This window comes from Nyctibius grandis, chromosome 3 (genome assembly GCF_013368605.1).
Source record: "Nyctibius grandis isolate bNycGra1 chromosome 3, bNycGra1.pri, whole genome shotgun sequence".
In the NCBI taxonomy this organism is placed as follows: Eukaryota; Metazoa; Chordata; class Aves; order Nyctibiiformes; family Nyctibiidae; genus Nyctibius; species Nyctibius grandis.
Window position 1 is genome coordinate 102,236,390 of NC_090660.1, and position 15,153 is coordinate 102,251,542.

The following is a 15,153-nucleotide window of genomic DNA, read 5'->3' on the forward strand; positions in this document are numbered from 1 at the left end:
GGCTTTTATTTAAAGAAAACAGCCTCTCAAACCTGGTTTGGTTGATTTCTTTTCCCATTTTTTCTTTGTTGTTTTAGTTCAGGCATTCAAAGCCAAGAGTCCATTATCGCCCACCCCTATTCCAAGCACTGTCCAGTTTACCATTAAGGAAGAACTTCTGTGTATATTTCCTGCATTATTGTTACTGTTTTGTGAGACCTTTATTGGCAGCAGAAAAGACAAGTGCAGACTCTAAGGGTCTTTATTAAGCAGTGGTTCAAGCCTCCAGAAACCTTCAGAAACCTGGAAAAATTAAACAGCATGCTCCAGTGCTCATAGATTTGATTTCTGCTCCTCAATTCCTGTAGAATGATGAATCATGCGGCTTAAAAACACACACTTTGTAAAAGGAAGAAAAGATAAGAAAACTATGAAGATAAACAAAAAACAGCCAATCCTTTCCCAAAGTGTAAGGCAATTTAGGACAGACAGCTGCTTCCCCCACCTTCTCTAAAATCTTGGGTTGAAAGGGTCTCTCTGGGCACAGCTTTAACACAGAAAATGATGTTTCTCTTCCACGTTGCTGAGAATGGATGCTATGCTGAGCCCTGCTCAGGGGCAAGGGGGAGAAGTCCCATCTTCCCATGGCTTTCCTTCTCTGCAGTATCAGCTCCTGCCTCAGCTCTAGGGTATGAAGTTGAAGCAGTATGTCAGGTATGAATTGGAGACTGTTAAAGTTATTAGCCTTGTAGTCACATGCTGTTCTGTGCTTGCAAAATGCCAGAACAGCATCAGTGTCCTGTTCCAGGACCGGTGCTCCCAGACCCCGACATAGGGCAGACAAAGAGTTTGGTGGGAAGAGGCTGGCGAGCAACCAAGAAGGAGGGACTAGTGGCTATGGTAGGAAAAAGGAGACCATTTGTTGAGGGGAAAATACTGTATGGCATTTGTAGAGACATTTCCTTTCACTCCCTCTTTAAAACCAACTCTACAAACCACAACTGCTCTTTCTCTCTACTCACTGAAAGGCTGAAGGACCAACAGAAGAGTAAAATAGTGTCACCGAAACTGGGAATAAAACTCCTTAATGCTGGGTTTAGCATTAACAAGGAGGCATTACTTTATTCAGCCAAGGGACATGGGGGGTCATTCTACCAAACATGTCCACCTAGGGACAAAAGCACACTCATTATATACATTATAGAAAAATGAATATTCATACAATCCCCAAGAAAAGCCCGCCTATTCTAAGAAATCTTATGCATATGCTAATATATTATGTAACTGTCTTTGCGCATGTGTACTCAATTGGGGAAGGGGTCTTGGGTGGTCTCTGGTGGTCTCTAGTGGTCATAATCCCCCCATAGTTATGCTGTCTGCTGTATAACCCCGCTTCCTTGCAAGCGTGGTTGATGCCTTTCTGTTGACACATGCAGGTGTCTCCAAGGAAAAGATACTGTTCTGGTTCTTACAGGATTTATATCTTCTCCTGGCACCAGAGTTGTGAATCAAGTCATTTAAGACACTACAAAGGTGTTGTTCGCAGTCTTGTTTATCTTTGGCCCCTCTTCATAATTAGTGAGGAATTTAACAGAGACCTTGGATTCTCTAAGAATAAGCACAAGCAAGAGTCAGATAACTATAACTTTAAGTGTTATCAGTCCTGGAAGCAGACACTGTCTGCAAAACATGCAGTTAGCTTCAGAAAGTGCAGTTATTTTAGCTGAAGTGAAAATTACTGAAAGGAAAATTGGTCCTGTTTAAAGGTTACACAAAGTAGGCCTTTCAGGGCCTACTTTGAGGCCTACTTTTACTAAACCGTCTGGTACCAATAGGAAAAGGACAGCCAGCACAGACCTCTGAACAGCCAGTCTGGGCCTGTGCAATTGCTGGGAGAGGTGCTTTATCTTAGCTCAGCAGCTGTACTGGCTGCTGCCTCAGGGCCGGGGGGACATTTGCCACCAGTTTCCCAAGAAGCAGAACTGCACCGTGGGTCCTTGCTGAATGTCTTGAAATGTTTTATCTGTGATGGCAAACAGACCGGGACCATGTTTCCCTGCCTGCATCTCACCCCATGAATGCACCTCGTTCCTGGATGACTATGGTAGGCTCCTGGCAAGGAGTTGTGTCTGAAACTGAGTTGAGTACAAGGAATAAGGACACCCTAATGAGGCTATAGAGTCATTTCATCCAGGTGTGATCTGAAAAATGACCTCATCAGGTCTTAACTGGGTTGGTTAGTTTTAAGCTGGATCAATTCCCTAAACCAGTATAGGAAGAAACAGGAGTCAGAAAAGCGCCACGCAGTGGGAGCTGGCGTTGATGCTGGGCTGAAGCATCTCTGTAACACAGCTTGAGGAGGAACACTTGTCCAGTCCTGTTCATGGCTTTGCTGCTGGAAGGGGGGTGAGAACTAACTAAATAAATGGCAAAAGCTGTTGTGGTGTATGTGCCACTGATACAGTGGGTGTCCTCACCGATGCAGTTTACCCAAATGCTTTTATGTTTATCTTAATTCACTGGAAAACTACTTTTGATCTGGAACCTGTAATTTGTGCGGAGCTTTTATCTCTGATCTTGTCACAGGCATAAGGATTACTTGTGTGGAAGTCAGTAGATTGGAAACTTATCTTGGATTTCCTTTCTTTGCCTCTTGCTATCTTGGCTGGAAAAGAAGTTTTGGCTCTTTTTTCAGTATGTTTGCCTGTACACAGCCAAATTTTAAAAATAAACAGAATTAGATGAAACATAAACCAGAGCTTTCTTGTTTGCTTTCAATAAAAGGAAAATCAGAATATAATGATCTCACTTGGAAATTAAAACTCCCTCTTAACATCTCCCTGAATTAAATTAGAGTCCAGCAGAGAAAAGGGCTTGAAGATATTGCACTGATCACTTTTCTTTATTATTTCAGAAAGGGGCTGTTTGCTGGCATGAAGCTGAAGAAGAAGAAAAAAGGCGAGAAAGGGTTGACTATTGCAAACAAAGATGCACTGGGTAAGGCCTCATAAATCGATATTGCAACTGGGAAGAGCAGGTGGGGAATTACATTATATCTAATTTCATGTGAACTCATTTGAATTGTGTCTTAGGGCTTAGTATTGATAAAACAGGCAGTAAACTCCTTATCACTCCCAAGTAAACAGAGAGCTAATTCTTTTTGCATTAACTGTTTCATTAAGACCACCTTCAGATTCTGTGAGTTCAGACTGTAGTATCTAGTAGAGTAAAATAAAAATGTCAGCCTGACTTTTACCATAGAGAGAGGACACATTTTTGAAAGTGTTTTTTTCTGCTCTAGACATAGATAATTCATTACAGGTGTGTAATTCCTCCAGAAGATCTGCTTCTAGAAACCATAAGAACACAACCTGAGTAGGCTCTTATGGCTGGATGGGTTGGCTCGATAAATCTGGGAGCTTTACTTAGTGGCAATTCTCCTCTTAAATGTACGACAGTTCTTTTATTTTATTTTAATTTTTATTTTTAATTTTTAAAAAATTTTTAACAGATGTGGGTACATCCATAAGACATGCAGAGTCTCCTATTTCTTTCCCTTAACATACCATCAGTTTCCAAGCTAAGGATACATTACCCTGCACATCCTACCACTGTAATTTTTCTCCTGTCACCACAGTGCTCCCATTCACCTAAACCTGTAGTTTAGCCACAACAAAGTCTTCGCCTTCTGTAGTTTTATTTTGCATTCTCATGCCTCAAATTTCATGGAATTTTTAAAACATGAGCTACTGTGTGTTTAGTGCAGCCCTTGAATTACAGTGTTGTAATAAACCAGACATGTGTGTCTTGACTCACTGTTGGGCAGAAACAGGAATACATATTTTGTGCCATAAGCATTATTTATCTAAAGGGCACTACTTTTAAAAAGTTTCTCCTCTGGCCCTTACAGCGGGGCATTTGGGCTTTTGGAGCAGAGAAAACTAAAGACCATTAAACTTCTTACTAATTACAGATACATTGGAGTTTATTTATCTTATGCTCCATGAAATATACTGTGCTCTACAAGATACCTTATACTGTAGTTTGCTTCAGTCTTCCATGTCAGCATTCAAATCTCTGTTTATTTCAAATGATTGCGTTTGAATCATCAGATAGATTGGGGTCCTTATGCCGCATCTTCATCTATTTCATTAGCGTCTTTGTTGCTGAAGAGTCTGAACTAGCAAAGACAGAGTAACCATCAGTTCTGTCTTGTCTTGATTGGGATTTGGGCTTGGGAGATCTGTCGGGGAAGTGTGCGGTGGGGGAATGTTGTCACTCACTGAACTATTTGCATTTTCTGTCACTGGATCCATGGAGGGGAATAATTCCTGCTGGTTGGTTATGCACAACATACGCATGGTTATTGAGGGGAATAAAGGATAGCAATTCAGATATTAAAATGTCAGGGAAATGGAGCTGTAAAGGGAAAGAAGCATTGCAAAGAGTTTACGTGTCAATAGAAACAACATGGAACTCTCAGAAAATGGTTGAGGCAGGGCATCATGCTGACATATGCCTCTCCCCCAGACGGGAGGGGAAGTTTTATCTGCTTTAGCCTCAGAGCAAACAATATAGTGTACTACAAGCCCATAATCAAACAGCATGCTCTAGAGTAAATAGGATATGGAGGGTAGTCATGGGAACTTGGTGCTACAGATGCAAAACTAAGGACAGATGCCTTTGCATCAAGGGCTGAAAATCAGGCTATGCCTACACAGTTACGGAGACAAGTTCACCTTCCCTGTGTTCTAGGGAGGCTGGACAAGAGCCAGATGGGCAGTTGGGGAGTGTATATGTTATATGAGATTGCTAGTAGAGTAACCTTCATTGAGTGTATGTTATATGAGCCTCTAGTGGAGAAACCTTCATGGAGCTGGCAAATGCCTGGCTACCTTGCAACACAAGCAAAAGTTGTGTCTGTCTGTACCTACCTGGTGGTTTGCCTTGGAGTAAGGGCTGGTGGAAGCCAGCCAAAAAAGGAACGGTCAGACCTGATGAGAGTTATCCAAGTGAGTTTTGCTGTACAATGGATGGTCCTTTGCTACCATCACCAGTTTCTAAACACCCCTCAAGTGACCATACCTTTGCAAAGAGACAAGATAGTACTATTACAACCCTTTGTCTAGTTTTGTAGTGGGAGCACAGTGCTGTAGAGTACTTGCAGAAAATACACTTGGATGTGTCTCTTTTCATTTGATAATGACTACCTTATGGTCATCCATAAGGTAACGTAAGCCCCTGGGTATTGCTGGGCAAGTCATCTTTACTGTGGCAGGTATCACTTGACAGCTTCTAGACCAGAAATAACTCACATCCAGAGTCACTGAACATTTCTTGCTTATAAATGTAATTATTGGAATGAACTGCAGGCAGCCAAATATTAAACTTTCACCTAAAACACACAGCTCCCTTCCCAAGGCAGGTGTTGAACACAGACATTCTTGACAAGGGGCTGGTAGGACTTCTGTCAGACCAGGAGGACAAAGCAGAGTAGTGTGGGAAGGGCTTCTCTGGCCAAATGTAGATGTGTATATCTGAGCTAGTTGCTGAGATTCTCTTTATGGTCAGGAAGAAAAACAAGCACTTCTGCTCATCTCCGTATAACTCTACAAGAGATCCCATGAATCATGCTCTTCAGCTCTCTTTTTCTATTCTTGATCTTCCAGTTCATCATCTCTGCAAACAGGAAAGATGAGAAACGATTTCTAAGCTAGGGTCTGCTTTGGTCGCTTGGAAGGGACTGAGTGTGTCAGACTGTTATGACAAACCATGGATGGCAGACTCACTGCTGGAAAGTAATACGTGCAAAACCCAGCAATAATCTGTCCCACTGTCTCTCTGGCAGATGAGAGATGGGGCAGTCAGATGCGACTCGTGTGCATGCGCCTGTTGTAGGTGCACACGGGGTGAAGAGAGGGGCTACAGTCACAAACCACTACTGTATCTCTAATTGTGATACCCAAATAAATATTCAGTTCATGCTGATGAATTCACTGCTCTGCTCCAAGTTATCTTTTTGCTAGTAGAAATCAGAGGTGCATTTTACTTTCTTGATTGTTTTCTTCATCAGGTGATCATGATGAAAGCGCAAATCTTCACCCTGACACTCTTGGAAGACAAGAAGAGGGAGAGGACAACCTAATGGACAGCAATGCACTGTCCAATGTTTTTGGATCCTTAAGCCCAGAGAGAAAAAGGTACTCCTTGGCATACCTTACCTAACATTCCGCAAAACACCTTTTCTGTCCTTCTTGGGAATGGCATTGCCCTAGGACAGTACATCTGCTGACAGAAAATCCATTAGCTGACAGCAGTGATCCCTTCACTCCTGCTTTCCCACAAGAGAGAGTGGGATGTATTTGTCGGCAAAATATTATCAGTTCAAGATAGATAGATTGTCATCAGATGCTATCCAGTGCAGGGAGAGATTGAAATGGATGCTGAGAGTGCCTCAACTGTGCTGCTAATGAAAATGAGCCAAAGATGACAGCAATCTCTATAGCCACGGGCTTGTGTAGTTGTTTTTTTTTCATACAGGGGAGGAATGGAGTCAGGTTTGATGGAATCAACAAGTGAAATCATTCCCATGCATGGCAGGTAGCTGCACTGGTCTGTGTGGATGCAAAACATTTCCCTATTACCAAGTATGTGAGAAAGACAAGAGACTGTCTCTGCTGATGAAATCAAGCCTAACAGTTCACAACAAAACTACGTGCCACAAACAATGCTTGCTTAGTGACAAGAAGTCTTTCCAACATGTGTCAAAGTACCAGCTCTTGCCTAGAGATGCCTAATGACCTGCTTTGTCATTTAAACAGGGCAAAGCTGGTGACTAGAATTCATGAAGAGGAGATCAAATCCCAGAACTACCAGGTGAGTAGGGGGTGATGGCCCTTATGTGCCTGTGAAATCGCAGGCAGGCTGGACCTGAGCCCAGGAGTGCGCACGATGTCCTTGTGCCCCACAGATTGCCATCACCATCATTGAGGCCAGGCAGCTGGTGGGTGAGAACATTGACCCTGTGGTGATCATCGAGATAGGTGATGAGAAGAAGCAAACAACGGTAAAGGAAGGCACAAATGCCCCTTTCTACAATGAGGTAGGTGCTATCTCTTCAAGAAGGAACTTTCTTCAATGGCTCTGGGTGTCCTCCACCACTTGGTAGCTCAGAGCGGGGATGAACTATGTTTGTAACACTTGCATGTCTGAGCAGGGAGGTCTGTCCAGGAGCTGTTTGAGTTTCAAGCTTGGCCAAGCACTAGCGATAGCTCTTTGGCTTTAGCTCTATTTGCTCTTTCCCTTCTTAAGCTCTGTCCGTCCTGTTCTCCACCTCCTCCACCACATCCTGCCCTACTGCCACTGCCTCTGCTTTTTTTTCAAATGATCCATTTCGGAGCTTTGTCTAAACTGCCCCCCAGCCTCCCTGTTTTACCATTTCACTGTTTCAGCCTTTCCTTGTCACGTGTTTATCCAAGCTGATGACAAATGAGACTGAAACAACTCCCAAAACCAACCGGTTCTTTGGGTATCCTTGTGCCTCCTGTCCTTTTTGCCAATACCCTCTGACGCAGAGTGAGGGCCACAGGCATTTGCAAAGGGCAGTGCTGTCCAGCCATGCAAGCAGGAGAATAGAAAACAGGTCTGGGCTATAGCAGACATGAGCCAGGGAGCAAGGAAAGGGTTTTGCTCTGTCCACTGCTGCCTCCCCAGCACCCCTAGTGTCTCACTGGGGATCTATGCGGTAACCCAAAAAGCTAAACCATGCTGCTGACAGCACTGGCTACCAGCACAAGGATGATTCTGATCTGCTGTCCCCTTTTCCCACAGTACTTTGTGTTTGATTTCGTCGGACCACAGGTGTTCCTGTTCGACAAAATAATCAACATCTCTGTAAGTACCCAGGAAAGCTTAGCACAGTAAGTAAAGGTCATTGTTGTTTTTGTCACTTTGGCTCTAAGTGATTCTTCTTAATGTAATTAAAAAGATGAATAATTTTAGGTACCAAGAGTGCTGTAAAGTCAGGATGAAGTATAGGAAAGAGAAAGGATAGGGAAGAGGAAAAGGAGGAAAAGCAGCTGGCAATGACTTGAAGGAACATAACCCTAAAGGAAGATTAAGCGTGCGTTTTCAGGGACACTCATTGCTGGCTTGGCAATCTGCAAGGAAAAATGAGAAAATTCAGCTTAGTTAACTCTTGTCAGCATTGTCTTCATCCCTCTAATTTTCAAGCTGCCACTTGTTTCAAATGACAAATAACTTGTGGCTTATCTCATTTCCTCAGATACAACTGTTTCTAACTAAACTATCCATGTACATTATCCTCAGCAGTGGCTCTTGGGCTGTCTGCAAGTGTCAGTGGCTTGTTCTATTAGCATGGGAGTGGGCTCCAAGTGTTCATTGCTGCTCCCACCTCTTGCTGCAAGTAAAGTCCCAGCAAAGCTATGTGACATCTCAGAACAGCCCTGATGGAAGACACACATGCTCTTGGACTTGGGACATTAGATAATGATTTGCAGTTTGGAAGGCCAAGTCTATGGAGCCATGCTAATTATCTTACCTGAGGCTCCCAAGGTTCACCACCACATTTTGCAAAGCTGCTAAGCAATTAAGGAAGATCTCATGAGACTCTGGACAGTGCTGTATTTGTATTACTTAGAAATATCACAAGCTGTGCCCTTCATGAGCTGTTTCTTGCATTTCTACTGCCAAAAGTCCCACCACTTGGCCAGAGAAATGAGCAGTGAGTTGTTGCCCCAGGGAAGGTTGTTTTATCCAGAAGTGCTTTCTCCATTTCAAAAAGTACACCAGGAAAGGATCTGTGCTGGTTGCACCTGACAGAGACGGGCAGTGGTCAGGAGCTACAGGAAATATCTGTGCAAAACCTCTTACGGATGTTCACTGTGTACCTGCTTTGCTGAGCTGCTAATAAAGTGACTTGTCCCAGCTACAGAAATAAGAAGTGTTCATTTACGCATGGCCAGCTGGACAACTTGTTTTTCAATGCTGGTAGTAAATTGACAGTCTGAATCCTAAGCTCCAGTTCAAATATACTATATCACATGCACCACTCAAATATATGGAATTCATACCTACATAAGGTACCCGCAGATCTGACCTTCACTTATCCCTGAGAACAGAGTTTACTACAGGCTGACAATGGTCCATCTTTTGCATGGGAGTAGATATCATCTCACTGTTATGACTTATATGCCAGTGTATGGCCCCTGTATGTGTTTCTGACATGGTTAGTATCAGCACAGTACCAAGGTATCAGCTCTTGTGAGCTAGTGCTGCTTGGGGATGTATAGTTATTTTTCTCCAAGATATGGCCAGTATTTCTGATCTCATATTCTTTTGATAAGGATTCCATATATCCAGTGGTGGAGGGGAGACTGCTAGCTTTCTGCGCTGGGGGTGTGAGGAAATGTGTCACCATTACCTGCTGTAAATCTGCAGGTAATTTCAAATAGTTTCATCAGGCTCAGCAAACTTGTTTGATTTATAACTGGTGAAAGTGCAACACTAAGAAATTACAGGTCTTCTAGATAAAAATGACTTTTTTTTAAAAAAAAACCCCAACTAACCCAGTGCAATGCTCATGTATGCTAGTGAAAACAGAGATTACCTTGCAATGTAGTTTTGGAGAATGCAATATATCAGGGGAATAGAAACAAAGAGAGGAAATATATGTGCTGGGAGTGAAAAAAACCATGGGGGTGGAAAATTGCACAGCACTTGCTTAGCATGAATCTCACTTAAGAAGAAACAAAGACTGGCAGCCCCATTACCAGCAATCATTCATACGATGAATTTGCTTAATCTGTGAAAACAAACTCATCTGCATGTGGAAGCTCAAGGAAAACAAAAAAGATTAGTGCCATTGTCTGTCAGTTCAGCAGTTAGTGTAGCTGTATTCAAACCCTGCATTTGAGAGACAAGTTCACCTTCCCTGTGAGATTTTCCATTTCTTGGCACCTGCTATTGAATAGATTTTTTTCTTCATTAATATCTTCCAGTGCATACCAGCAACCTGGTAGTAATGCTGTAGTAAAACTGAGATGCCCCTTTAATGCTAAACCTGTATCTCCAGTACTGAAATACTACCCAGTTTAACCCTGTGCTTGTCCTCATTCAGAAAATCTGAAGAAAATTGTTCAGTCATCTATAGTATGGAAAGACATAAACCTTTAATTAGGTACGATACAGATGTGATGCTCTCTCTCAGAGAAGACAAGAGGTGTTTGCTATAAGCTTCATGCTCACCTGCTTTGTTACATTAGAAAAAATATACTTGAAAAAAAGTAGCAGGAAAGATGCAGAGCATTTAACAGAAGCAGTGGGTTATTTCCTCAGCAGTTAAAAGCACCATGTGTACTACAGGGAGTGGAAACCCCCATCGTTTCAGTGGGAACAGGGGGCATTTACCCAAGGGCACCACATTTCACATCGCAAATCTCCTTAACGACAGAGAAGTGAGGTTTACATATCTAGCGTTCTCTGAACATGCTGTCGTGCCCTTGAGAGAAAATGCAAAGAGCGATCAAACAACACCACTTTGGACTCACCGTATATTCTCCTCTTGTTTCTGGATCTTAAAGAACCTTTTTTTTTTTTTTGGCTACAGAAAGGCTACAGCCTTCTTCTCCCTTCAGTCCATCCTATGTTGGATCAGTTGATTTGGGGAAGCTCCTATTTCCATGTAGTTCTTCCAAAGCTCTAATTTTTGCCCGGCTTCAGGATGAAACCCACCAGTTTTCATGGCTTCTTCCCCACCCTTGTGTGCCCTAGTCCACCCTCATAGGAGCGAGTGTCCAGTGCTATGATGGGACCTGGCAGCATCAGGGATTGAGGAAAAGCAGCACCAGTGTGTGAAGCATTGGTTTCACACTGGCTCCTCTCCCACATGAAGGTTGCTTAATTTTTAAGCTTTAATAGTAGAGGAAAATAAAACTGCTCCTTTCTCAGCTCTTGATTTTTCAGCCCTAGAAACTCTTTCCATATTGAAGTGAGGAATTACCAAGGACAACTGAGTGTGTTCCCATAATCACTGGCCCCAGGCCTTTAACAGGGAATGACATTATGTTGCAACTAGAAACCTCCTGACTTTTCTGGTAGATGTTGATGAAGGTGTTAGTAATCTTTACTTTGGAATGAATGTCTCCTGGTCTTGAAGAAAAATGCACGAAATGAACTCACATGACAAATCCAATGCAACATCATGGGAGTCTTGTATCCTTATCTAGGATGTGTCAGTCCAAAGCCATGGTATGTTGGATTCCAGATTCCTAAAATGCTCATAGAGGCTTGGGTGCTTAGCTCCAACATTTAGGTTTAGCTTCTGTAGACTTGAATCCCATGGGCTTAGTTTCTGTTTGCAGTTTGACAAAGGTGTTCCAGACAATTCAGGCTGCTTTCAGAAGCTTTTACACAACCAAGGAATAGGTTTCAACCTTTTAAGCTATTCTGAAACCAAGTGAGATGATACTTTTTTTAAAAAATACAGTTGTAGAGCCAGTCTTCCCTTAGAAGATGTTGCTAGCCTCTGCCTTGTCTGTAAAGCGAAGCACGTGCATGTATTTGAAAACCAGACAAAGAAGTACATAGATCCAGGAATCATGACAAAGGAAAATTATTAATTAAATTTGAATTAAATTAAATTAAATTAAATTAAATTAAATTAAATTCATTTCTTGGCAGGAAGGATAAGGAGACAGACTCACTGGGGCCTGCTTGCCATCTCATTTACATCTATATCACTTCTCTGATTTCATTAACATTGTGGGGAGTAAATCAGAATTGAGTCTCTTCTTGGTTTATATGCATGTTGAAATGTTGCAAAGAAACACTTTAATTTTTTCTCCTCTGGGTGTACTCAGTTCTTATGGCAATCCAGTTATTGCACAGAAAGTAATATGATTTCTGCAGCCTAGTGTGAAACCAGTTATGCCCCATGTGTTTATATTCATTATGATTTATTTAAAACTGCCAGGATAAGTAATATAACTGCATCTGCTCTGAAGACACATCCATCTGATTCCTGCTCTGTCTAATCCTGGGACTTGGGATGAACCTCTGTTGTTCCACTTGGATGCAATTATATTGGTTTCTAAATTGGCTCAATATTGGGTAAAGAACAGATTTCAAGTGCTTGCTGTATCTTCTGCGGCTATGTACACCCAGGTTTGGGTGGTGCTGGATGTTGCTGCTTATTACCTCTGAACCAAACATGGTCTTTGTTTGGATTTCTCTTTCTTTTGCTGACTGGGAAGAGAGATAGCGACATTATTTAACCTGTCTTTTTCTAACAGGTTATGCACAATAAACTGATTGGGAGTGTGCTGTTAGGCTCATTTAAAGTAGATCTGGGGACAGTGTATGGTCAGCCAGGTAAGTGATGCATTTTCAGCCTTTTTTGTCTGTTAAATGCAATGGGAGGCAGGGGTGGAGGGGCGAGGGAGGTGTACTGCTTTTCCACTTAGATGCTTGTGGTTTATGCCAAGGGATAAACTTAAGGTTTTTGGAAGGATTGTTTTCCTATTTGGATGCCAGAGCACCAGCCAAATTTTTGGAAAAATGTTCAACACTGAAAACACCTTGACAGTCTGCCCAGTTATGTCAAAAGGGCAGACTCATTCAGGCCACCCTTTCTTCACGGTTTCTGCAATAGTCTTTAGAGAGAAATGGCCTGACTGAAGTGAGCAGTCTACGTCCATACTCAGACTGCACTAGTCTCTGAATTCTGCCCTGTATTTCCTGCTCACACTTTTAGAGGAGGGTGGTGTCTGAAGGTTGATCTTGAGCTCATATCCCTCATATGCTCTGGTCTCTCCTTCCCACTCCTTTACACACACAAGGTGATGGCCAAGGGCTTAATGTAAGGTTTAAGGACCTTGCTTGAGGACGGTTGCTCAAGCAGGGCTGCAACAAGGGCTGTCATGGGTCAATTGTCTTGTGCATTTTCCCACTGGAAAGATGGAGCTGAACCTGCTTCTGGGTGCTTCTTCTTCCTCTGATCAGCTGGCTGCCAATGTTACACCCGGCCACAGCTCCCAGCGAGGGTTTTGCTGCAAGAGACTACTGAGATCTTAAAACAGCTCTCATCGAAAAAGGTGGCCTTTCCTCATAAATCTGCAGCCTTAATTCAGCTGCTGAACCTCAACTGGCCTTCCGCTGGTCTTTAGTCACTGATCTCAGTAATCATTGATGAAAATGAGCTTGTTCCTGATGAGCTCTAGATCAATCCTCTTGTTTGCCTTTTCGATCACACAACATTTTGGACCCTCCAGATGTGTGTGGTAAGCAAATGTACTTCAGCACGATCCTCCTGAAAGCCCAAAAGTTGTTTGCAGTGCCTTTTCTGCGAGTGGATAGGAGAAATATTTGCATTTTTTGCATCCTCTGTTTGAGTGTTAAAGTCTGCCCATCTTACAGGTCATCAGTTTTGTGACAAGTGGGCACTTCTCACAGACCCTGCTGACATTAGGACGGGAGCCAAGGGATACCTGAAGTGTGACATCAGTGTGACTGGGAAAGGTGACGTGATACAAGCTACGCAGAAAACAGCTGATACTGAGGAGCAGATAGAAAAGTACTGCAATAATTTCTTTTTTACTGCTTCCTTTTTTACTAAGTACCACAGAAGTCCTCTGCTTTCCTTTCAGTCCTTTCCTTGCTAACTCAGGGTTAACAGCAGGATGACATTGTACACCTGGCTGTTCTGGTGTGCTCAAAGAGAGTTTTTACAATCCTCTCAACTAAATTGAAGGGCATGTTAGGGTCACTTCTCTGCAGCTGATAGAGTTGACCATGCGCTGTGGCTAAGTACCAGATTATCCCTGACAGAAGGTTCAATGATCTGAAAGCAGTTAAATATTTCTGAAAAGCAGTGAAGTAAGAAGAAAAAAATATGAGGAAAACCTATTCCTTCTCCTCTATCACATGTGTATGCATGGATATTTTTTATATCCTTAAATAAACTCAAGTGCATTAACATTCTCCTTGTAAAATACAGAAGTTCCGGGCAGTAAAGTATGCTGCCAGCATACTTTAAATTTTACAGGAGAAATGTTTCTGGTCAGTATAGACACACTGAACCGAGTCCATGGAGAGCCACCAAGATGATGGAGGGCTGGAGCACATGGACTACAGGGAAAGGTGTGTCTGTGTGTGTGGGGGGAATTGGTTTCTTGAGCCTTAAGAAAAGCAGGTTAAGGGGGATCTTACATGAAGAGGGCAGAGCCAGACTCTTTTCAGAGGATTACAGTAGAAGGATGAGAGGCTTTGGACACAGGTTAGAACAAGGGAATTTCAGAACAGATACAAGATTTTTTTTTTTTTTTACCATGAATGTGGTTAAATGTAACAGGGGCCCAGAGAGAGTGGGGAATGTCCATCCTTGGAGATATTCAGAATTTACTGGATGAGGTCCTGAGCAAACTGATCTAACTGGACCTGCTTTGAGCAGGGGTTTGGAGCAGATGACCTTCAGAGGTCACCTCCAACCTAAGTGGTCTGTGCTTTTGTGGGTCTATATCACATATAGACATGTTTGCTGAGTAATGCTGTGTTGTTTTCTCATGGTAACCAGAAAATGTTTTGGTTTAGATGCAGAAGCAACTTCATATGCCTTTTTGTGTCTTCTCAGAATGTAAGCTAACTCGAGACGACAGTTTTGTTGGAAAAAATATCACTTCATTGTCTGAGTTTTCAGTTTTAAGAAAATGGCTTCTTTTTTCTTTCAGGAACCTCTTGATCCCCAGAGGCTTTCCATCTGAAAGACCATGGGCCAGATTTTATGTGAGAATTTACAAAGCTAAAGGACTTCCAAAGATGAACTCTAGCATCATGGCCAATGTCACCAAAGCATTCATAGGTGACAGTAAGGACCTTGTGGATCCCTATGTGGTGGTCATGTTTGCAGGTCAAATGGTAATTGGGATCTTCTTGATCACAAGTGTAGGCCTTCTTTCCTATTAGCTGTGCTACAGGCAGGCAATTATGCTGATGTCCTTAAACTTATAGTTACATAAATTAAGTAAAACACATACTTCTTTCATCAGAAAGAAAATTTTCAGTTCTTAAATTATGCAGGAACAAAGTGATCGAAACACTTAATGCCAGCAGATCTAATATCAGCCTTGCAGCTGTAGGTCAGGCAGCAGGAGGGGAAAG

The 15,153-nt window shown here is 42.5% G+C and overlaps 1 protein-coding gene across 1 annotated transcript in view; it reads left to right on the forward strand.

Annotated features, from left to right (window-relative positions):
- The first annotated feature begins 670 nt into the window (after window positions 1-670).
- FER1L6 (fer-1 like family member 6) overlaps window positions 671-15,153 on the forward strand; it is a 73,543-nt gene continuing 59,060 nt past the window's right edge. Inside the window, exons 1-9 of the mRNA XM_068397218.1 lie at window positions 671-693; window positions 2,894-2,976; window positions 6,053-6,179; window positions 6,801-6,855; window positions 6,950-7,081; window positions 7,810-7,872; window positions 12,291-12,369; window positions 13,414-13,570; window positions 14,724-14,910. Of these exons, the coding sequence (XP_068253319.1) occupies window positions 671-693; window positions 2,894-2,976; window positions 6,053-6,179; window positions 6,801-6,855; window positions 6,950-7,081; window positions 7,810-7,872; window positions 12,291-12,369; window positions 13,414-13,570; window positions 14,724-14,910 (906 nt within the window). The remainder of the gene's footprint in view (window positions 694-2,893; window positions 2,977-6,052; window positions 6,180-6,800; window positions 6,856-6,949; window positions 7,082-7,809; window positions 7,873-12,290; window positions 12,370-13,413; window positions 13,571-14,723; window positions 14,911-15,153) is intronic.